The 23,619-nt window shown below is 45.4% G+C and overlaps 1 protein-coding gene across 1 annotated transcript in view; it reads right to left on the bottom strand.

The window, feature by feature from the left end:
• Window positions 1-226: 226 nt before the first annotated feature.
• The window catches only part of BMPER (BMP binding endothelial regulator), a 250,907-nt gene continuing 227,514 nt past the window's right edge, over window positions 227-23,619 (bottom strand). The window contains exons 14-15 of the mRNA XM_066584670.1: window positions 15,041-15,171; window positions 227-1,946 (exon numbers count right to left, since the gene is read on the bottom strand). Of these exons, the coding sequence (XP_066440767.1) occupies window positions 1,765-1,946; window positions 15,041-15,171 (313 nt within the window). The 3' untranslated portion in view covers window positions 227-1,764. The remainder of the gene's footprint in view (window positions 1,947-15,040; window positions 15,172-23,619) is intronic.

Genomic DNA, 23,619 nt, shown 5'->3' with positions numbered 1-23,619 from the left:
ATAACGATGGAAGTAAAAATCATATGTTATGATAGGCCACACCCCTAGCCCCCCCCCCCTGACCACACCCTTCGTGGGGCTCCATGAGAAACTTTTGCTTCAAAAAGGACTCCATGGCTGAAAAAGTTTGGCAACCACTGATCTACAACATCCGTAAATTCATATATGGATCCATTAGCAACAAAAACCAGATACAGTTCCTCCACGAATAACAGAAATAATAACGTTCTGTAGAAAAAACAATGGCGCTATTTACTCAGATTACAATAATTTACCGTAATGAACGTCAGCTCGTGTTTTGGGTACCAAATAATTTATCCCCTTAAAATAGCATTATATTATATATATAATATATTCCGTTACACAGAAAATGAATAAAAACAAGTTTCATAGATTTCTCGGGCTCATTAAGTTCCGTCACCGCAGCAACCGGTAAGTTATGTGTTGATCACCGCAGCAGCCGGTAAGTTGTGTGTTGATCACGGCAGCAGCCGGTAAGTTGTGTGTTGATCACCGCAGCAGCCGGTAAGTTGTGTGTTGATCACCGCAGCAGCCAGTAAGTTATGTGTTGATCACCGCAGCAGCCAGTAAGTTATGTGTTGATCACCGCAGCAGCCAGTAAGTTGTGTGTTGATCACCGCAGCAGCCGGTAAGTTGTGTGTTGATCACCGCAGCAGCCGGTAAGTTGTGTGTTGATCACGGCAGCAGCCGGTAAGTTGTGTGTTGATCACCGCAGCAGCCGGTAAGTTGTGTGTTGATCACCGCAGCAGCCAGTAAGTTGTGTGTTGATCACCGCAGCAGCCGGTAAGTTGTGTGTTGATCACCGCAGCAGCCGGTAAGTTATGTGTTGATCACCGCAGCAGCCGGTAAGTTGTGTGTTGATCACGGCAGCAGCCGGTAAGTTGTGTGTTGATCACCGCAGCAGCCGGTAAGTTATGTGTTGATCACCGCAGCAGCCGGTAAGTTGTGTGCTGATCACCGCAGCAGCCGGTAAGTTGTGTGTTGATCACCGTAGCAGCCGGTAAGTTGTGTGTTGATCACGGCAGCAGCCGGTAAGTTGTGTGTTGATCACGGCAGCAGCCGGTAAGTTGTGTGTTGATCACCGCAGCAGCCGGTAAGTTATGTGTTGATCACCGCAGCAGCCGGTAAGTTGTGTGTTGATCACGGCAGCAGCCGGTAAGTTGTGTGTTGATCACCGCAGCAGCCGGTAAGTTGTGTGTTGATCATGGCAGCAGCTGGTACGTTGTGTGTTGATCACGGCAGCAGCCGGTACGTTGCGTTTCCCTTCTCCACATGAGCAGATCCTCGGTGAATCTTCGCTCCGGAGCGGCTCGTTTCCAGTTCTAGCTGTAAATTTAATCTCACTGTTGACATGAATCCAGTTTGGCCGACGCTCGCCACAACAGTCTCCTTAAATACGTTGAACGAGGTCTCAGCTGGACGTTTTCTGGTGCCACAAAGTTCACTTAGAAACCTTTCTTTATACAATTGTTCAAATAGTTTAAAGGATAAAATTCTAAAAATAATACATAAACATTATAGCAAAAAATATACATATAATAAATTGGTTTTCTTTGCTTCTATAAACGCCGTATAATTTTGTATTTATATTTATATATCATATTTATATTAGTCCCTTGAGTGTGAAGGTTTCCGCATGTCATCATTTTACAAGTTCTGAGTCCCAACACTCCAGTCCTTCATTTGCCGAGAGTTCGAAAAGGAAACCGTCAGCAATAAATAGTTCTTGATGAAAGCTTTGTGTCACCGCTGAGGGCAGAGCGCTGGTTTGATGCATTTTCCTCGGTGCAGTACTAAGTTTGCCGGGCAGTGACAACCCGCCACACAAGGTCTTGTACACGGACCGATTTCATTCCAGTTTTCACAGGTTTTCAGGCATCCAGGACCGCAGGTGTCGTACACGGCTCCATGCTTACACTGGGTGGCTGGAAGAGACAAAGTGCTACAATTAGTAGGCATGGGACGGGCAGCATGGTGCAGAGTGACAACGTTCAATGTCTCAGATTCGTACAGACGTACTCGCGCGCACTAAATCTTCACACACAATACGCAGAGAATAGAAGCCATTGGTATCAGAGGGTTTATTCTCATTCCCATTTGTATCTGCATCCGCGGTCCACCTCTGCCACAAATACTGCCCCCTTTCTTTCTGAGTGACGCCTCCAGTTCTGCCTGCTGAAGACATCATGTCTTCCACTTGCAAGGCACTTGCGCATCACTGAGCGAAGCGTCGTTGTGCGGCACAAGAGCACCGCAAGTGGAACACATGATGCCTGCAGCGGGCAGAGCTGGGGGCGTCACTCAGGAAGAAAGGGGCAGTTTTTACCTGAGGAGGTAGGGAGACAATCTGGACCGCTGGGCGAGGTGGACCACCCATCAGACGGTCCACCACTAATTGTCCCATGCATAAAATGTATTACTTTACCATCCAAGGATAAGGTGACGTCCTTAAGGGCTTAAACAGATGGGCGCGTTTTAGTCCTATTATGCGACCATAGAAATCACGGCCGCATAACGTGACAAAGTGTATCAGCGCACCGGTTCATGTCGGTAGCAGCGAGTGTATCAGCGCACCGGTTCATGTAGGTAGCAGCGAGCGTATCAGCGCACCGGTTCATGTCCGTAGCAGCCAGCGTATCAGCGTACCGGTTCATGTCCGTACCAGCGAGCGTATTGGCGCACCGGTTCATGTCCGTAGCAGCGAGCGTATCAGCGCACCGGTTCATGTCCGTAGCAGCGAGCGTATCAGCGCACCGGTTCATGTCCGTAGCAGCGAGCGTATCAGCGCACCGGTTCATGTCCGTAGCAGCGAGCGTATCAGCGTACCGGTTCATGTCCGTAGCAGCGAGCGTATCAGCGCATGCTCCATGTGTTTTTGCCCTTATAAGAGCATCTTCCATACCTTTATATGGATGCTATCTGACAAGTAACAGACAGAGAAATGATCCATAATGGACCTTTCACACAGGATGGAATATTGTGCAACATTGTTGCAGAATCTGCCCTCCTGCGGAATATTCAGCCCAAACGCAGTACGGATAACCTGCAGATTTTGGTACAGATTTGAAAATAGCAGAATCCTGCCACCAATTCTGCATCAAAATCCGCAGTTATCCGTGGGGGATTCCGGGACGGCGTATTCTCCAACGCTGTGTAGTATTCCATCCTGTGTGAAAGGTGTAATAGTTTACAGCAAGTACTGGATTTGCATTTCTCCTAATCTTGATGCATTATTCCAACTAGACGGTAAGAATGTTATCAACCCTCAAAACAAGCGGGAGGGGGAGGGGTTACATTGGCTGCAGGAACGCTGATTCCACTTTGAAGGGTGAAATCTGGCACTAAAGAACTTATTATTTGTACATCTATAATGAAGGTTCGGCTTCTGCTGTAATTTCATAAAGTTCTGCAGATATTCCCCAACTTTTGAACATATCTGAGCCGTTCCTGTGGGACCATCCCCAGCATGGATGACCCCTGGTGGTCAGAAGCCTTAGCGTCACCATCTAAACTCCTGGCATCATGCTGGGCGTCATGATGCCAGAAGTTGGGCACACACTGCGGTCACCTGATTGCCACAAGACGTCTGCAGTGGGTGCTGGGACTAGGGCAGCAGGAGCCCCTCAGATGTGTCCTGGGGGGGCTAAAGACAGGTGAGTATTAACCCATGGCCAGCTGTTACTTATTTTTATTTTTTGGTAATCACGCAACCTCTATAACTCGGAATGAGCCATAACACTGACGCAGAACGGTACCAGGACTAGAACTGCGCTGTCTTCTGGAAAATAAAAACAACCTTCTTCTTTCTGAACCTACACATCCATTTAAATGCTTTACAAGTGCAAACCACTTTATTTATGTGCTTTATTGCAGCCTTCTGACACCAGCACTGCAGTAAGTGCGTAAATCATAAAAGGCTACAATATCTTTGCTGATTTGATGATATAAGTTCTGTTTGACCAAATGCTTCAATGTCAACATGTTCTGCATATTCTTCTTTCTTGGATTTATCAGCCCCTGGGGTATAATAAAGACTAACTTGTTATTCGGGCTTCCTGCCAAGGAGCACAGCAGATCCAGAGCGGAGCACGGAAGAGTAGCAGGAGCTAGCAGAGGTTAGCGCACAACATGGCCAGAGCTAAGGATACATCTGAAGGTGGGATTTCAGAAGTGGCCCTGATGGACAACAATTGTTGTTTGGTAGTGGAATGGACCTCCTGGGTTTACGATGAGAGAACCTTCTGGTCACAACCACATAATTAAATGTTCTCTCAGTCCCAGCAGCACTATTTATTCCATGTCGCACAGGCTTATAATAAGGTGAAGCTTTGTCATCAGTCTGTCCGCCCGCTCCTTCGTTGGAATGACTTTCAGTATTCCAGTTTAACCCTATAAATCATCGGCTCGGTTGCCGGGGATCGGGGAGAAATCACAGAGCTGATCACAAGATTGCTACAATCAGTGCAACAGAAATGTGTACTGGGAGAAGAAGACAAACAGAGTTATTGGCCCTCGGGGCCCCTTCTCATGGGCTTCTTTTGTTGTTGCATTTTACAACACGTAAAAAAAGCCTGAAAACCTTTTTATGGAGTTTTTCTCGTGTTTCTTTGTAGCATTTTTTAATTATTACTAACTTTTTCCAGTTGTTTTTGGAGTTACAGGAAACTGAAAAAGGTATGAAGATAAAATGTTGTACCTCCAGCATGCTGCATATTGATAAGAACACAACTGACCACAAAACCACCACTGAGGGCGTCTTCACACGGGCGTGATGTCGTCCCGTTATATGTCCGTAATTATCACGGCCGCATAACGGGACCAAACAAAGCCATTGATTTCAATGGTTTCATTTTGATTAGCGGTATTATTAGGGCAGGACATATCTTCCCGCTGTTTTTTTTTTTCAAACTTGCGCACAAGCGTGGAGTTTGGGTAGCCCAATAAAAGAAAAAAATCTACACATTTTACTGTACTTTCTGCGCTGCCGGGGACCGTTCCCATCGCTGTGAAGCCTTAATTGATCCCTGGGGTTTGATTCACCTGTGAAACTGCGCACTTCATTGTGCAGTTTGTGGGTATGAGGTGTGCCTATGTGCGCCCACCATAGACTCCTCTGCTGCCTTTGGTGCGTAAATGCACACCTAAATCGAGTTAGCGACAGCTTTTTTTCCTGATGACCCTGAAGGTCCCTTCCAACTCTACTTTTCTATGACAATTGCATTTTATATACATTTTTTGAATGAAGAAGCAACACACATATCTCAACCACTGCTCGGGACAAAAAGCGTCTTATTGGGGGTCCTGGGGTGAGGAGGAATAGAGGGCTTAGGTATTATGTTCTAGTAATTGGTGGGGGTCCCAGCACTCAGGTCCCTTGCTATCATACATTTATTACCTATCCTGGGAATAGATGATACATGTTCTGTGTGGGAATGCCCCTTTAAGGTCAGCCTCACTTTAGATATAATAGATGAAGACATGACTCACATCCCCATCTTTACAATAGAATATTCTATATGTCATGATATATAAGAACTTCCTGAATCAGCCCTAGAAGTACGTGAAAGAAGCTGGAAATAATAAGTATCTGGCATCACGTACCAGACAAGATTCTGCTAGAGATGAAGAGTAATTACCGAGGAGCTAGAAGGATCCGTAGCCCAAAGTACAGGAAGCATGCCTATTTGTCCCTCCATAAATCCGGAGCAGGACTCGGCCATTGGCGGCTTGTGTTGTGCCAATGCACTAACATATGTTGCAACTGTTTTCAGACTTGGATAAAAGAATAAAAGGAAGTCTTGAATCCATCACGGCTTCGCCTCACCCAATTGTTACTGATTTTTTTTGTTCGCAGTAATGAGAATCCTTCAAGCTGCTGTGTTTCAGCTGTCAGAATAGAGTCGGATGTGGTGAAAAGGAAATAAAGGCTTCAAGAAGACAGATGTTAGTGGCTGTGCATGTGCGATCGGGCAGATGTGAAAACGTGGTTTTAGTCCTATTAAAAAGGAGACGAAAGGGACCGCTGGCACACTTCAGCACGAGCTGTTATTCAACTCCACTAAAATTAACACCTTCCAGCAATGAAAAATGCCAATGCATAGCCAAAAAAAGCAAATCATAAAAATTGTTGAAAAAGCTCAATCTAGTTCTTTAGTGGCCGAGCCTGTTGTACAAGACTTCCGATAAGTCACCCGATCCACCGATGGATTTATTACCCGGCTCCATTCTATTCTCCTTAGCTGACCTAACTCTTTTAATCCACTTTGTATCTGTTTTTGGTTTCTCTTTGCAGGAAAACCTGTCAGGAATAGTGGAAGCCAGTTATGGGAGAGCATGCAGAGTCAATACACCTAGGATGTGTGATGGAAGCCAGAAAACACCGGATCCAAGACTCACGGTCAACTCCGTGCAGGTGTCCAAATGGTTCTTATTTAGTAACGATAGGCTGCAAAGCTATCTCTCTGAATCATCAGCACACAGCGGCGCGGCTCGGGCTGGGGTCTGTCCGTCTGTATATGTAGTTTCATTCATTTATTTATTTTTTAATATTTGGGGGGGGGGTCATTTTGCTGTTGGCCTCAGGCAGCACGAAGGCTAGTGACCGAAGGGAATGGCTCCCATTAAGATACATACTGATCAAGCCACATATCTGGAGACTCTGACGGTATTGTCAGATCATAACATTATTCTGAAGCATCGGCAGCTATAAGCTGTAATTGAGGAGGAAAATGTCAGGAAGCAGTGGAATTTATTATCTGCATTTCTCATACTGCCAAATACAATCTATCACGCTGCATCACTCCGCTATTGGGCTGTAACAATAAATCAGATCTTGCCAAGCTACACAAAACCAATTAATTTCTTTACAATTTTTAACAATAGGCCAATTACGTCAGGCACGGGGATTTGACTTTTGGGGAAAGCAAATGACTCGCTGCACCGCCGTTTACAGAGAAGAGCTCATTGGCTTAATAATCTGGAGTATAGAGAGAATTCAAAGAAAACACAAGAATTTCTGCATTTTCTGCCTATGAACCCAACAGGTATAACAGGGTCCAATACTTACAGTAACATTTGGATACTCGGACCCTGCGGAAGCAGATAGAATTGGATATTTCTGACTTTAGTATAACGAAGTAAGCCCCCTCCCTCTAACCTCTCCCTATCATAATGCTGCTCTATGGGGCAAAACTAAGGGACCGTCCTCCTGCGGAATGTTCAGCCCCAAAATCCGCACCACTAATGTGTGCATTTTGGTGCAGAATTGAAAATAGCAAAAGCCGGACGTCAATTCTGCATCAAAATCCACAGTTAAGGCAGGCTCAGATGAGCGAAAGCGCCAAAACGCTCGCTCCAGCGCAACATGAAGGAGGGTTTTTTGTGCATGTGCCTGTACAAATACTGTGCGCATTTGTACAAGCACCGCTCGGAGGAATCACGCCGTCCTGATTTAATTGGTTAATTAAGCCAAATTAGGTGTTAGTGTTTTGCGCATACCCATGCGTACATATGTGCGCATTTGTACACCCCTATAGACTCCTATGGAGACCTTTGGTGAGCAAACGCGCAGAAAAATAGAGGATGTTGCTTTTTTCGTGCAAGCGAAATGCACACGCAAGAAAAAAAAGGTCAGAAGGAACCCATTGAAAACAACAGGTTCTATTCCCTGCGCCATACACGCGCATATTTTGCCCGTCTGAAGCCGACCTTAGCAGCGTGGGTTTTGGTGTGGAATTCAGGGACAGATTATTTCGTAACAATGTTGCAAAATATTCCGTCCTGCGTGAAAAACCCCTAAACTAGTTCATTTATGTACGGGGGGTTCCGATGAAACCCCTCACAGCTTAACAGTCCGCAGAGCAGAAAGTATGAATGGTAGAAAAATGGGAATGAAGCTACTGTAAATTTTCACATGTGATTTCTGTACGTTACGAGATGCAGAGAAGTTGCACATGAAAAAAAAAAAATTTTTAATGAGTTAATTCACAGGCTTCTTTGTCTCTCGCAGTGATAGAATTACATCAGCATATCGGATTTTGGGCGATTCTGTTCAGGAAATGTCCATTCTTTTGCATGGAAGAAAAAAACGCATTGCGCTCGTTTGTACATGCGAATTTCATGCGAGTTTAATGCATTTTTTTTATCATCTGAAACAACATGTGATTTTAATCAACAATGAAAATTGCGCTTTTCTTGCCAAATGTATCACACTCGTATAGAAAATCGCTGGTTTGTAAGGGCGTGAGTTACTCGCACCGACATCGCAGTTTTAAAAATGACAAACTAACATTTTACATTGACATAAGTATTCCCACCCTGTACTCAGTACTTAGTAGTTAATTGAAGCACCTTTAGCAGCGATTCCAGCCACCATACATGTTTGTCCTATGTAGATGCACTGTACACAGCTTGTCCTGTCATATCCAGTGTGTGTGTTGCACAGCTGCAGCGCTTGAGAGGTTAACTTTAATAAAATCATTGCCTGCATGTAAATGTATCAGTCTGTCTTGTCATGTGGTGCAAGTGAGGTTATAAATGTGAGTGTCTGAGAGCGGAAAGAGGTCTTCCATCTCACCTGCTACAAAGTGCTAACACAGAGCCGCATGGAAGCACCTTCAGCTTCCATGTAGGTGAAGATGGAGGAAGAGGAGCGACATCCCATAGCGTTTGGAGAGCGGATGTGAGAGGAGTGAATCCCTGCAACAGAGAGAGAGAGCGTACTACCTACGTTCCTAAACAGATAACTATTCACACTACAGGTTTTTCCTGTGCAGCCATCCATAGTTAAGATCACCGCACAGAGGTACTTTATTGTGACACTCACATGCATACTGTGCGGGGTGTTTTTGACTAGGCCTTCTTTAGTAATTGTCTGCCAGAGAGTCTTCAGAGTGACCGCTACCCCTTTCCTCCACCGGAGTGCTTCCAATTCAGCACCAGTGACATACAGATAACAGGAACTGTGGGGTCATATTTATCCTGTGTATCCTCCCGACTTCTGAGCTATAGCCTGTCACCGTTTAGAGCAGATTGTACCTGCAATACCTGTTGTAAGAAGTTTATCAGTACCAAGTAACCATAACCGTTCCTAGGGATCCGAGGTACTACACACAAGTCTCTGTGTTCATTTTCTCCGCCGCATAGAATACCAGTGTGTGGGAATCATGGCGTCACGAGTGATTTGTACTACTACTGCCTCCATCCAATTTATTGGGGTTCACTATAATAGGGGTGTCGAAGCTGGCCTGCGATCCTGCTCTGGCCTTGGCTACGTGTCATCCCTCAGGGACCAGAGTCTGGTAAGTGCTGCTGTGACGAGACTTATCCCTCCCAGTTCTTCACGTTAGCCAGGTGCCCAGGGTCACCCCTCTGCGGTGTTGCAGCAGCTTTAGGAAGAATCCTTATTGTCTCAAAGTTCTTCCACTAAGGAATTATGGAGAGCACTTTGCTCTGTATTATTGTATCATGACGCCACCGGAAGTAGAGGTGGTGTCAAGATACAGGGGGTTTGACAGGGCGGTGACACCCCCTTTTTTGTGATTCATCCCTTTCTCATGCTCACAGGTCCTGCTTCTTGTCCCGGTATGACTGTAGGTGCTGAACTTCAGCGCTTCTGGGAGGGCGCCAGGGGCCAGGAGCAGAAGCTGTCAGCAGCGCAGCCACCAGCTGGAGCTGTAAGGATGAGGAAGGAGCGGCAGGGAGACTCACAGCGCCCCCCCTACAAGCAATCAGAGGTGACTTTGCCGGCAGGAGCAGAAGCTGTCATCAGCGCAGCAACGAGCAGCAGCTGTAAGGATGAGCAAGGGGCGGCAGGGAGAGTCACAGCAGCCCCCTTACAAGCAATCGGAGGTGACATCACCGGCAGGAGCAGGAGCTGTCAGCAGCGCGGGCACCAGCAGGAGCTGTAAGGAGGAGGAAGGGGCGGCAGGAAGAGTGACAGCGGCCCCCCTACAAGTAAGCAGAGGTGAAAGTAGTGGCAGAAGCAGAAGCTGTCACCAGCGCGGCCACCAGCCGAGGCCACCAGCAGGAGCTTTAAGTACAAAGAAGGGGCAGCAGGGAGAGTCACAGCGGCCCGCCTACAAGCAATCACAGGTGACAGCAGCGGCAGGAGCAGAAGCTGTCAGCAGTGCAGTGACGAACAGCAGCTGTAAGAATGAACAAGGGGCAGCAGGAAGAGTAACAGTGGCCCCCTACAAGGCTGCGGAGGGCATCAGCTTCAGCGCTGCTGGCACGCCAGCTACAGTCACATCGGGGCCAGAAGCAGGACCTGTGAGCCTGAGCTAAGGGAGAATGCCGTGCAGCCAATCAGAAAAAGCAGGTGTCACCGCACTGTCAAACCCCCTCTATCTTGACTCCACTACTATTTCCGGTGGTGTCAAGATACAATAATATCACTCTGCTCTTGGAAACTTTCAGTGCTGCAGAACATTTTTCATAGTCTTCTTCAGATCTGTGCCTCCACACAATTCTGTCTCTGAGCTCTACTGGCAGTTATTTCCTCTTCATGGCTTGGTTTTGGCTCTGATATGGATTGTGAGCCGTGAGACCTTATATAGCAGAGGTGTTTGTTTTAAAGTTGTGTCCAATCAGCTGAATTTACCTCCCGTAACTCCAATGAAGGTGCACAAACATCTCAAAGGTGATCAAGAGAAATGGGAGGCTCCTAGAGATAAATTTCAAGTGGCATACCAAAGGGTGTGAATACTTATGTCAATACAAAATGTTTTTTATTTTTAAAAAATTTACAAAGATTTTTAACTTTCGGTTGTCACTTTGTCATTATGGGGTATTGAGTGCAGAATGATGGGGAAAACTTGATTTTTTTTTTTTAATTTGCACAAGGCCACAACATAACAAAATGTAGAAAAGTTAAAGAATCTGAAGACTTTCCACGGTACATTTCTGTGCTAATTACATTTATATTCAGTTCTGCTGTGACTTTTCTCCCTCCAGTGGTCAAAACTAAATATAACAATTACCGTAAAGAGACTGCAAAATAGCTGATATTCAATTAACAATGTTAGTGCTAGCTATTTATTAGTGTTGAGCGAACTAAACCAGCAGAACCCAGATTCAGGTCAAACGATGCTAAAAGGTTGGTTTGGCATGAACCTGAACCAAGCTTTTAGCAAAGTTCTACCCAAAACAGTATTCTACTGGTTGGGTTAGCGCAACACGAGTCTTGAACATTAGTATATAACACTGACTTGGCTGGGGCTCACACGAGCGGGTCGGAGTCTGCATGCGGGATGCCCATAGTGGATTCCGGCTGTGAGCCCAACTGGTGACCCTGCATACGGCATATAGTTGTATTGCGTATGACGCACACAGGCAGTCATGCTCAGTACAACTTTTTTTATTGGTATTCCCTATGTGCGTAGCTTAGTGACGACGCGGGTACCCACAGCCTGTATGCAATGTAATTGTGTATGGGCTGTAGATATATCCGCGACCGTAGCGCACAATGGGCTCTATGGTCACAGATTCCGTGGTAAAATAGAACATGTTGTGTTTTATTTTCCGCAAGCAGATTACGCCATTCCGACCCCCTAATGTGAGCGGAATTGTGTAAACCAACGTATTTGATTGAGCTGCATATTACCGTGGATTATACGATCGTGGAATTGGCAATTCGAATCCGGCTGTGTGAGACTTGCCTAAGAGCAATAAAAGCCTTTTCTAGCACTCCTAGACTGTTAGGCCGCCTGCACACGGGCGGAAATCCCGCCACTGAAAGCCTGCATAGGAGTGCATTACAATACGCACTCCTATGCAGACGGCCGCGGTTTGGCCACGCGAAATCTTGCGTGGCAAACAAACCGCGGCATGTCCTATTTTGTGCGGGGCTTGCAGAGCTTCGCACAGAAACGTCACTCACCCGGCCGCCGGCTCCGGTCAGCGCATGCGCCGGCACATGAAAGTGCCGGGCCGCCGGGCGCGGGTGAGTACGCGCTTGTCTCTGCAGGCGCTCAGGTCGGGTCCCGCGGCGAGAATTCTCGCCGCCGGATCCGACCCGCTCGTCTGCAGGCGGCCTTAGACAGAGATTTGTGGCTCTTATTGTTACACACCAGTTTTAGGGGTTTCGGTGAACCTTCCATTCAGTATGAACTAATTTGGAATAATTCAGACTTTTTGCAAAAGTTTGGCGATTCAGCTGAATCAAACTTTTCCAAATTTCGCTCCTCACTGCTACGGATATTCTGGAGCAAGTTCAGAGAAGAGTTACCAAGATGGTGAGCGGTCTGCAAATCACGTCCTATGAGGAACGGTTAAAGGATCTGGGAATGTTTAGCTTGCAAAAAAGAAGGCTGAGAGGAGACTTAATAGCTGTCTACAAATATCTGAAGGGCTGTCACAGTGCAGAGGGATCAGCCCTATTCTCATCTGCACAAGGAAAGACTAGAAGCAATGGGATGAAACTGAAAGGGAGGAGACACAAATTAGATATTAGACAGTGCGGAGGATCAATGAGTGGAACAGGTTGCCACAGGAGGTCCATTAAGATAGTGTTAAATATCTGGGCAGGGCTCAGAAGCATTCCAGGCCATTTGTTATATATTGTGGTCACTATTCTAGGATAATGTTACTCACTTTGCTACGGCCACTTTGTTAGCACGTATGAATGAAGAGGATCTATACTTTTTCATTGTGGAAGGTCTCCTAAACAATGAGGGGGGAGGGGGGGGCTTCAAAATCTTTCCTGCTGACAATGCTGATGGCATGAGTATCTGCTTGTAATGTGCAGCTTTATACCAGGGCTACATGGAGAGTTTGGCCACAACACAGATAACAAAAATCCAGCTAGGCTGAAGTTTTTGAAATTTGCGGTCATGGTCTCAGCAACTGGTCACAGTGCAAGCGCCTTGTATCCCAGCAGACTGCGAAATCACAGGACTACACTGCAATCTTTGGCCATGCGACCTGTATCATTGCCAAAGTTGCTGTGTAGCCCTAGTCTTATGGTATATATTCCACCAGATATTTTAGCAGAACTCACAAGGATACTTGTTCTCAACTAAAAACAGAAAAAAAACATATTTTTTTAGAATACAAATATTAAGAAACATTTGCACATTTATGTTTCCGCAGTAAAGAGATCTGCAGAATACATTAATTTCTCCTATTATAAGCTGTAGTAGAGCTTCTTCTCGCTGGACGTCATTTTCAGAGCTGCTATGGATCCATACAGTGGTGCAGAGACCATAGGGGTAGATCAGGAGCTTCTGGTGGGACGGGGTCGGGCCTGCTGCTTCTATTCACACAGCCAGTTAAAGGGGTCATTCAGGACAGTATATAAATGGTTCCTCCATCACCGGCGCTTCAGTCCTAAAGACTGCTTCACCAGCTGCATGTTGTTCATTGTTACACATCGTTACTGCTACAGTTGATCACTGAATGTGACATCCATGGCAGTGTCACTGCTGAGGTCATTGATTGGCTGCAGTGATTATGTGTACCAGGACTGGGGTGCCAGAGTTTGGGGTGCCTGCACTGGACCCAGGGGCCATTCAATGATAGAGTAGGGTATATTTTTATTCTACATCATTCACCGCCCATTCAATTATTTTAGCCATGGAAAACTACTTGAAATTATAAAATCTTGCAGCTTCCCCTAGAAGGGGCTCTGCTTATGCAAAGTTACAGTTCCCAAAGAGTTCAATGGGCGCCGTGTCTGTTACGTGTGCTGCTGAGACATGTAGTGCTATTGTTCCTAGCAGCACAGCCGCCACAGGTGGTAATGATTGTGCTAGCTGGGTGTGCTGATCTCCTGCTAGCCAATCCCCTGGATCTGTGCCCACATATGAACCCAGCTCCTGGCAGTGTCTATCTGGGTTCCTAGGTGAGCAGCTATGTTACTTCTGTGCTGTGTAACTTGTTATCAGTTCTGTGCAACTTGTTCCCACTCAGAAGTGTGTTTGCATGTAGGTCTATTGTGTCTCTCTGCTTCCAAACGTCTTATGTCTTACTCTGTGTGTCAGTTGGTGGATCCCTGACACTGTTCCCTGTGTCAGCTCGGTTGGCTGTCTGTCTATTCCCCTGTATGAGGACACTTGGACTTGCTGTGAGTTTCATCTGTGCACATGTGAGCTCTGGGTGGAGACCATGTGGTTGTATTATATGTTGTAGTCTGCTGTAAGCCTGTGCCTGTAAGCAGGTATCCTGTTGTCTGTCCTGTACAGCTTGTTGTGTAATCTGTGCTCCGTCCTGTTCCTGATGCAGCTTGCTGGGTGATCTGTGCTCCATCCTGTTCCTGATGCAGCTTGCGGTGTGATCTGTGTCTGGTGCCACTGGACTCCTGGTTAGTGTAGGGACTAGCGGTATAACCAGGAGCCGTGAAGCTGGCTGTCTAGCTTCCACGTTTTGTACGAAATGTCAACTAATACCTAGTATTTATATTCAGCTTATCATCTGCTATTAGTGTTTCCATTCTGACTGCTGTATACTGTGTTTTCTGCTCCGTGTGTCCTATTGTTCTGTCCCTGTCATGTGGCATGTGTATGTCTCCTGTTCTGTGGCGTAGTTCCTATGATCAGCTAGGGCCCAGTTCGGAAGACCGCTGGGCCGCCCTTTATTAGGGCGATGTACCCGATTGGGTAGTGCCAAGGTCAGTTGCATGAACCCATGTGCGCGTATCCGTCTGTCCTTCTAGGTAACGATCGTGTGGGCCCCGTGCTTAGTTTGCCCATCGATCGTAACAGTGTCAATCCATATGCAATAAGCTTCTCCTAGTGATGGCTTCAGTTTATTAGCTCCGTATTTGAATAAGGTGGCTACAAGTGATAATAAAGAACTAGTACTGAGCTCATTGTATCTACAGCTCAGCCCAACACTCCTGCCTCTTTGGTACAGCACTCAGTAGGACAGTCTATGTATGCTCTGTCATTGCAGCAGAAGCAGTTCCTCTATTTTGTTTTCACCTTTTGCCAAGGTATTATCTCAGAAACATATGGCGGGAAGCGAGATAATGGAATAGTAACATCACTGGTGGTCACTAATGAGTTACTCCCAATAACAATACCTGCACAGTTATTTTCCGGCTTCCAGGGAACCTTCACACCTTCTCTCTGGCACGCTCTGGCATAAGCTATTAATGATTCACAGTAGCAGTTTTTATGCATCGGGCACTCACACATGTCTGTGACACACGACCTAAAGGACACAAAGAGGTAATGAACAATATGGTAAATGTTATGCATTCATTGTATAACACTGGGGAGAGATATGTGATCAATACATAGCATGATAGTGTATATAGCGGTCTATAGTGTCTGATACCCACATTTATAGTGTCCATAGCTGTAGATACTCCCTGTAACTACAAAGGATAATGATGGAGTGAATAATGACTCCTTGGATATGTTCTATCAGCTGGGGAAATAGACCTCACTGAATGTTAATAACCCCTAGTATCCACTCATTGTCAGTACCAATCCCTCCCCTAGAAGTTGTCAGAATCTAATGAAACTTCCTCTATGTGTGATTGTAACGTTGATATAAGGAAGTTATTACAATATCAAAGCAAAAGGATCATTTATGGTGCAGAACCGACCCCTTGTAGGGAGGCTCTAATACCCTGTTGTACCGCCTCTAGCTTGGATACAAGATGTGATACAGGGGGCATGGAGGCTCTAGTACTCTGTTGTACCTCCTCTAGCTTGGATACAAGATGTGATACGGGCGGGCATGGAGGCTCTAGTACCCTGTTGGTACACTTCTAGCTTGTATACAAGATGTGATATAGGCAGATATGCAGGCTCTAGTACTTTGTTGGGCCACCTCTAGTTTGGATACAAGATGTGATATAAGTAGACATGGAGACATACAGGTTCTGTATGGTATCCTGCAACATATCACTCCACATTAGCTGTACCTGAATTTGTGCTAACTCGTAGGCTGTTGAAGTTGGCATACCACATCGTCCCATACATGTTCTATTGGAAATAAATCTGGTGACTGGGCAGCCACGGAAGTGTGACAATGTTGTGGGGTCTTCCTGTGACCCCCTTGTGTGTGCGGCCGAGCATTATCCTGCTGCTTCTTGGAAGCCACCATGAGAGGAACACGTGGCTGCAGGATGTCCTGAACATATCGCTGAGCTGTCATTGTTCCTCATACCACTACTAGGGGGTACCAACTGTTGTGTGTGATGGCCCCGCAGACCATCACACCAGCAGAGGGCAGTGTTGTGCCCCACAAAAAAAGGCAGGATTGGGACGTTCACCCCGAGGTCTCAGATATAAACATGGCCCTCATCAGTACCCAAACTAAACTTGAATTCATTGCTGAAGACAACCCGGTTCCACTCCATAGCGTCCAGTTTGGTTGTTCACGACACTACTGCAAACAGAGGCATTGGTCGGTGGGTGTCAATGGCTGTTCATGTAATGGGTGCTATAAGTCCAAAGCGCCAAGTGCCTGGAAATAATTCTAGCACACACAGGAGTCTGTAACGATGATTCAACCTGTCTCTGTATGGCGGACAACGAAACGGTTGTAGCTGCTCGTGCTTGTTGGATGATCAAACGATCTACTCTACTAGTGGTTTCTCAAGGGCATCCTGGGCATAGTGTGCCCTCCCCCATCCACTGGTCTTAACACCTCCTATCAGGTCGCGGGCAATTCGTTGATACAGCCATTCAGCTTCTTGCATTCCAAAAATTAGCTGCCACTCAAAATCTATTAAATGAACCAAATCTCTTCTCTGCGTCGTAGAGGCGTCTAGTGGTCAACAAGATCTATACAAGCAGAAGAAGAGGTCACTACACACAAGGAGCCTCCGAGAGCTTCTTATAGGACAAGGGGGGATCAGTTTTAGGTCGCAGGTAACAAACCGTCCATCTAATCACCACAACTCATCATTTACAGATCTGCCTGAGATGGAACTGCATGCCGAGTTTTGCAGCAAAACAACAATTACTTCTAATTAAAGCTTAATTTCTTTTGACAAAGAGTGTATGCTCAAGAGATTGGTGGAGAAAGAGGTATGGTGTCTGACACATCCGCCATCTTTGACTGAAGGATTTTGCATTATTAAGGTTCTGTTTTCTTTTGTCTAATTAAAACAAAGTAATTCCAGCTCCCTTATACTTATGAAAATACTGAATCAACACTATGTGAATACATTACAATGGAAATGAGCTTTGGTCATCTCAGTGGAAGGACGTAGCAGGCGAGGTCCATTTGTGCAAGCCCACCCACATAGCGCTTCATCTCATTCTGACTCTACAGCTGCCAACACTTCTCTATTCCACACTCCCAGAGAGCAGATGAACTTCTTACATTTCATCATACTGTGACTAAGTGACTATATAGTTAATTGGGGATTTTTTTAAATTCTCTCTGGTGCTCTTTTTACCAGTGACACAGTTTTTTAAGTAAACTTTTTTATTAAGGGCACAAGGTTCAAGGGTACCAATGAAAAATATACGTTAGGGATGACATGTACATGTAGTAGGTAGGGTATCAGCCCCTCTTACAGGGTGCTCCGATGTGTGCTGGACTAAATCTCTGCCCCCTCTGACATTGGTGACCAAAGACCTGTCCCCTCAATGATGGCTGAAGACCTGTCCCAAATAGGGAAAGAGCTGGCCTCCCACATCATCAGTGACTTGAACAGTGATTAAAGGCCAAAGTACAAAGACCTCTGTAAGCGTCTAGCACCACAGCATCAAGCACTGCACCAGGATTCGTATTTTGGCAGGTGAACCACCACTGTATACATACCAGCTGACTCACCAAGAAATAACGGCATGGGTTTAGCAAGGGTAACCAGCGTTTTTTGCAGGAAGTTTGAACGTGTTCAATGAGAGCTGAAAGGTTCCACCTGCCCAGATAAGGGACCTAATATCCCTGCCTATACTCAGAAGAATGTTATAGGCAGCCATGCAAGTGGATTAGGAAAAATATATAAGAAACTTGGTGATTTAATTTACAGGATGTTTATGAAGTCTATTAAAGTAAGGAATACAATATGGACAAAAGTATTTGGACACTGCAGAAAATCAGCAAATACTGACTTTGCCAAACGGTATGCTGGGAAGGGCGTGGGTAAAATAAAAAGCTGCGCATTTTGTAATAACTCTTCATTAATCTAATCGAACACTTGTGGGACGAACTGGAGCGACGGGTACGACACCGCCACCCACGCCCATCCTCACAACCTTGTATGAGGAATGGCGGCTATTCCTGCCCAGACTTACAGAGAACTTGTGGAGAGTCCGCCTCAGCGCCGCCGCTGCAATACAAGCAGAAGGAGGGCCGACATGTTACTAAATAGGAGAATAACGCACCGAAAAACATGCAGCGTCCAAATGCTTTTGTCCATATAGTGTATATGTTTGTAGCACTCAAAGTCTAATCTAATTTTTTGAAGAAGAGGTGTAATAGTGTCAGACATAAGGTTATTGGTATTCTTGCCAATCCTCATCCCCAAATGTTAATTCATCTGTCAACAGTGAAGAAGATCGGTCTCCCAAAATTCTCACACCTTCATCTATAGCGAGAAAGTGTAGACTGTGATCAGTTTACCCTAAGGGTGCCTACCCACTTGCGATTTTTTTTCCTGTGATGTTTTGCGTTTTTTCTCAAGAGCAATTAGTATAGAATGTGTTCTTGTCCATCTGGGGGTTTTTTTCCGTTTCGTGGGTTTTTTTCACATAGGAACTGTCAGTTGCATATGTCTCCTTATTTTTCTCTTAATGCACCCATGATTGTCAATGGAGGGCTGCAAAAAACGCCGCAAAAAACACGCAAAAAAAAAACGCCGTGGAAAACGCGCAAAAACGCTGCGTTTTTTACGCAACGCAAGTGGGTAGGCGCCCTTAGATGAAAGAAAGAAACAAATCTCTCAAAGAGCTAGTACTGCCTACTGGGTTAGGGATGTGCATAAGGGGAGACATGTTTTTCTATAGCCTTCACCAAGAATGAATCAGAAACTATACATAGCAATTGCCAAGAGTTTAATGGCCAGTGCAAAGAGGGAAGGGGACAACTCTGTCTAGCGCCATGACCAAGGGTGAAAGTTGAGTATTTAACAATTATCTATAACACCAGCTACTAGGTGGGGATATAGAAGTTGGACCTACCCAATATATTTAGGTTCAAAGCCAAATTTGTGTAATATAGTCTAAAGATATGGCCATTCTCCAGAGTCAAATGCCTTTACTAAATCTAGTGAGGCCATTGCTGGTTGAGCCTACACCTATGAGAAGGGAAAGCTAGTATAAAAACTGTTCTAGTATAGGCTTTGGAAGCATATCAAACCATCCAACAGGCTGCCGAGACTGAATTAGCAATCTAAAACCCAGGAATCACGATCTTCAGGACTCCTTCTATATTTGGACAAGTGAGCCACATAGGACTCAATCTGCACAATTTGTCTAGCCCTTGTGAACCTGAGGAGTAACTGGAGAAGACTGATAGACATGAGCTACCCAAGTGCTTTGATTTTAGAATCCAGTAAATGGGTTTCCTGCAAAAATATGTAGGTAGGTACCTAGGTAGATATGTGTGGGATTTTCTATTACCGAGACCCCTATTCCAAGAAATAACCTTCAGGTGTCTTAGTATATCCATGTATGATGTAGGGAAAAATGATTTTAGGAGAAGCATGTGAATGGAAATCAAGGACCTAATATGATGAAGCTAATGACAAGAATGCTGTATCCAGAGTCAATCTGAGGATCCAGTTCACTTCACTACATATGGAAAATAAGAAAGACTTGTAAAACACAACCAATCCCATTCCAATCTACTCTGCCCACCTCCCCAAAATATGTGTACAGACACAACCAAATTAAGCTTGACTTTGTCTGTTAACAGGTTGGGATAACTTTCTGTAGTTTGTTTATGCTGTCAATAGCTTTGCAATGGTTTTTGTGTTCAGATGAGATGACAATAGGTTTTCAATGGACTGAGATAAGCTGAAGGTTATCATAGTTAGGTTAAACTCAGCTTTAAACAGAAACTGAGGATTTAAACAGTAAAAAATCTATGCAATTAAGTAGAATTAAATGTCGGGGCCCCTTACATCCATGCAATGGTCAAGCGGCAGCTGCTATGTAAGACCTTACTCTTGTGAAATCCTGAAAACATAACCTGTTGGTAGCACTTGAAGACTGCAGTGGGCAAACATTGGTCTAATACATAACTGTGAAGATGCTTCAGCGTCTTGCAGATAGTTGAGTGGATCTTGACTTTTACCAAAGTCTACATATTTTTATAAACTCTGCATTGCGCTCTTCAAGTGCCACAAATTGTATAATAAGGACATTGTGCACGTCCCATTCATGGCCTAATGACTTGTTTTATTTTGTTAGACAGGAAACTGGTGTGGAGACCACCAATGGAGCAACACACTTCCTAATCAATTTACATGTCTATTTAGGGTTATCGTCTCAAATCCGTTGTGTGGCGCCCCAAGAGAAAAATATGTTATGTGAAGATGTCAAAACTAGGAAGACTAGTAGAGAACACTGCGGGGATTGCGATGCCTGACACGCTCTGTAACTCATTGCCGGATATCCAATGGTCGGAAGTAGGCATTTACCAAACACATTGACCCAATATGCATGACATGAAAGGAAGAGAATGCAGCGGGTGCCCCGACACGCAGAGCGGGCTGTTGTGACGAGGCTCCTTTGTGTGTGTGTTCTGTGGAGCCTTGGAGTGTAATAATAAACCAGGCAATCTGGTCAATGAGCGTCTGGGCCGCGCTCCGCCAACTCACACTGTGCGCATCTCAGCGGTGGCTTCTCATAATGGGCTCAGCTTCCTTCATGAGCAGAACTTGCTGTGTGAGATATATGATGTTTTAAACAGTTGTAGAGATCACGCCATGAGGCTTCCTTCTCACACATTTTTTGTGGCTTTTTTAGGGCTTGTAAAACACATTATGAATTTTATGCGTTTTTGCAAGTGTTCTGTGTGGCATTTTTAATTTTTCATACATTCCTGATGGCCATTTTTTTAGGATTTTTTTTCCTGTAGAGAAGTTCATGGAAAATTGACAGAAAAAAAGCGATAACTACAACAAGCTAAAACTGTAAAAGTGCAACAAAAAACCGCATTGTTTGACATACACCTCGTATGACTTTATTATCCTATAGCTAAGATTTGGGCGCAGCATTTTGCCCTAAGAATGTAGCCGGACCTTTTGGTCTGGAAAAGAAATCCCAGCATGCTCCATTTCAGTGCGGTTCCTGCAGGACGGCTGCCATTGAAGTCAACAGGAGCCGTACATTTCACGGCGGATGGGCCGCAGTTTTCATGGGAAGCAGGATTTTAAAGAAAACACAAACCTTTACTGCGCATGTGTGGCGGCACAATGATCGGCACTTCCGCATCCATCCACAGTGAAGAAAATAGAAGACCCAGACAGGCAGAAGACCCGACGGGTGAGCAGGATCCTCAGTCTTGGGCAGGGTCGGTTTCCACTGTGGGCTCCCGCATGCAGAATCCGATCGGCCCGTAGACATGAGGCCTTAAGGTGTAATTCAGGGCAGAGAACAGATGTAAAATCTCCTTATCATGTTGGATCCGTTCTTCTGTGTACAAGTTTATTTTGCCTATTAAGAGTTGTAGGGGAGTATTGAACGATGCCTTTTATACGCCAGCATCGGTGCTGTCATACTTCACGGACTGGGTTTGGTCCTTAGAGGAATGGATTTGGGCAGCTAAGTAGCAGCAGGTGAGGCGTACACATAGGCGTACAGTAACTATGCCGCATCGTAGCAGAGCGTGTGGCTGCACTGCACCATGACCACATGCAGCAGCATCTTCACAATATGGAAGACTTGGATTCTTTTGATTCACTTTTGAGATGCAGGTCAACCCGCCGGGATGAATCGTATGGGGCATCATTAACCCTTTGCAATCCAATTATGATTCAGGGTTTCCTAGGGGGCTTTCTCTTTCTGCCATTATACAATGGCGCCTTCTGCTGGCTAGAGCCAGTACTGCGGTATAGGACATGCTGGAGAGGCACCCGACAACAGGGCAGCCAGTAATATACAGTAAGAATACCCTGCCGGACGTCTTCCAACATCGGAGCTGTACAGCCTTTAATCAGAATGTCTTCAGATGTCAGACAGTGGATTGGAAAGGATTAATAGGTGGTAAGCCTGCATGGTGCACCACACGTATAAGTGGAACTGACACCCCTCCTAGGCCTTATCTATGTGCAAGTATGATACTAAGCAGCCCCCTTCCCTTGTAGTAAGTGGGTTGTTCATCAGTATCTTGCACTCGTGCAATGCTCCTCCATAGAGCAATCTGCCTGTCTGCATTGTGCTGGGCGGTGGGGTTCGTACTGCCCTTGTGTATCTTTGTGTTTGCCTTCAATCTACTTTATTCCCTAATGCACAGAAATAATTCAGGATATGATATCACCGTAGAGGGATAATACACACCGCTGTCATAGACATCAGATATCACACATGGTCAAGTCTACGTGACGGGCCAGGTTACTCTGGGGAGTTACTGCACTCATGAGCCATGTTCTGTAATGTCACAGCCCTGGAGTAATACATAGTACAGAGACCCTGCAGACAGTGATATCACACTGTACAGATAGATCTAATGAAAATGTACTCACTGAAGTTACCAGATAAGCAGTGATGCCACGGGACAGCAATAGTGCAAAAAGTCATAACACACAAAGTGGTGTCAACGTGCAGGAATAATGACAGTAACATATGGCAGCGCATACAATGTCATCCTAGCAGAGCATGTAATCAGTATGTATGTGTAATGCACACAGTGCAGTCCCACTACAAGTACACAGCAAAAAGTGATGCCACGGAAGTTGGCTAATGAGCACAGCGGAGACTCAACAAGAAATGGCCCTTTCATACGAAATGTCTTGTTTGGTGTAGATGCCCAAAAAGTCATCTCAGCAGTAATCGGTCTTCTGCTTTTCTACACAGGAAAGAGCGTCACTGGCTGAGTGGAAGCGGAGTGAGTCGGGGATCGTTGCGGCGCACCTGTCTCCGTTCACAATACACAGGCAGTCATTCCTAAGTGAACAACTGCCCGTTTAAACGGGCCTATCTCTTATTCACTTTATTGCATGCAAAAACTGAAGAACGAACGAGAAGCAAACAAATTCTCTTTAATCATTTAGCCGGGGTGTGCCTTCACACTGAACATAAAAGGACCCTTAGCATGGAACTTCACAGCAAAACTTATAATGAGGTCCGATTCGATTTCCCAAACCTCCCTTCTATCATAATGTTCCTAGTCATCACAAACTGCATCTTCTGATTAAAGATTATGGGGCCCGCATCAGCAGCAATGTCTGTAGACTAGGAGAGTACTATTGTATTATGTGTCCACCAGAATAATGGGTGGAGACCTTTAGTGACAGCTAAGGGCTAGGGTAGGCCCTCCAAAGGTCCTGATTGGCTGCCTATAGAAGGTCCTAGCAGCGTGGGGATTTAGTTATGCCTGGGATGGAGGGTTAGGGTTAGTTTCAGTGTAAGGCTTACATTATTAGCTGTAAATTGTTCAAAGCTAAATAGAATTATTTGCAGCAAATAATGTAAGCCTTAGGGTGCATTCACACGAGCGTAGGCGTATTTACGTTCGCACGTGCGCAGC

This window comes from Eleutherodactylus coqui, chromosome 12 (assembly GCF_035609145.1).
Source record: "Eleutherodactylus coqui strain aEleCoq1 chromosome 12, aEleCoq1.hap1, whole genome shotgun sequence".
Taxonomy (NCBI): domain Eukaryota; kingdom Metazoa; phylum Chordata; class Amphibia; order Anura; family Eleutherodactylidae; genus Eleutherodactylus; species Eleutherodactylus coqui.
The sequence above is the reverse complement of the archived record's forward strand: the minus strand, read 5'-3'. Positions and strand labels throughout refer to the sequence as shown.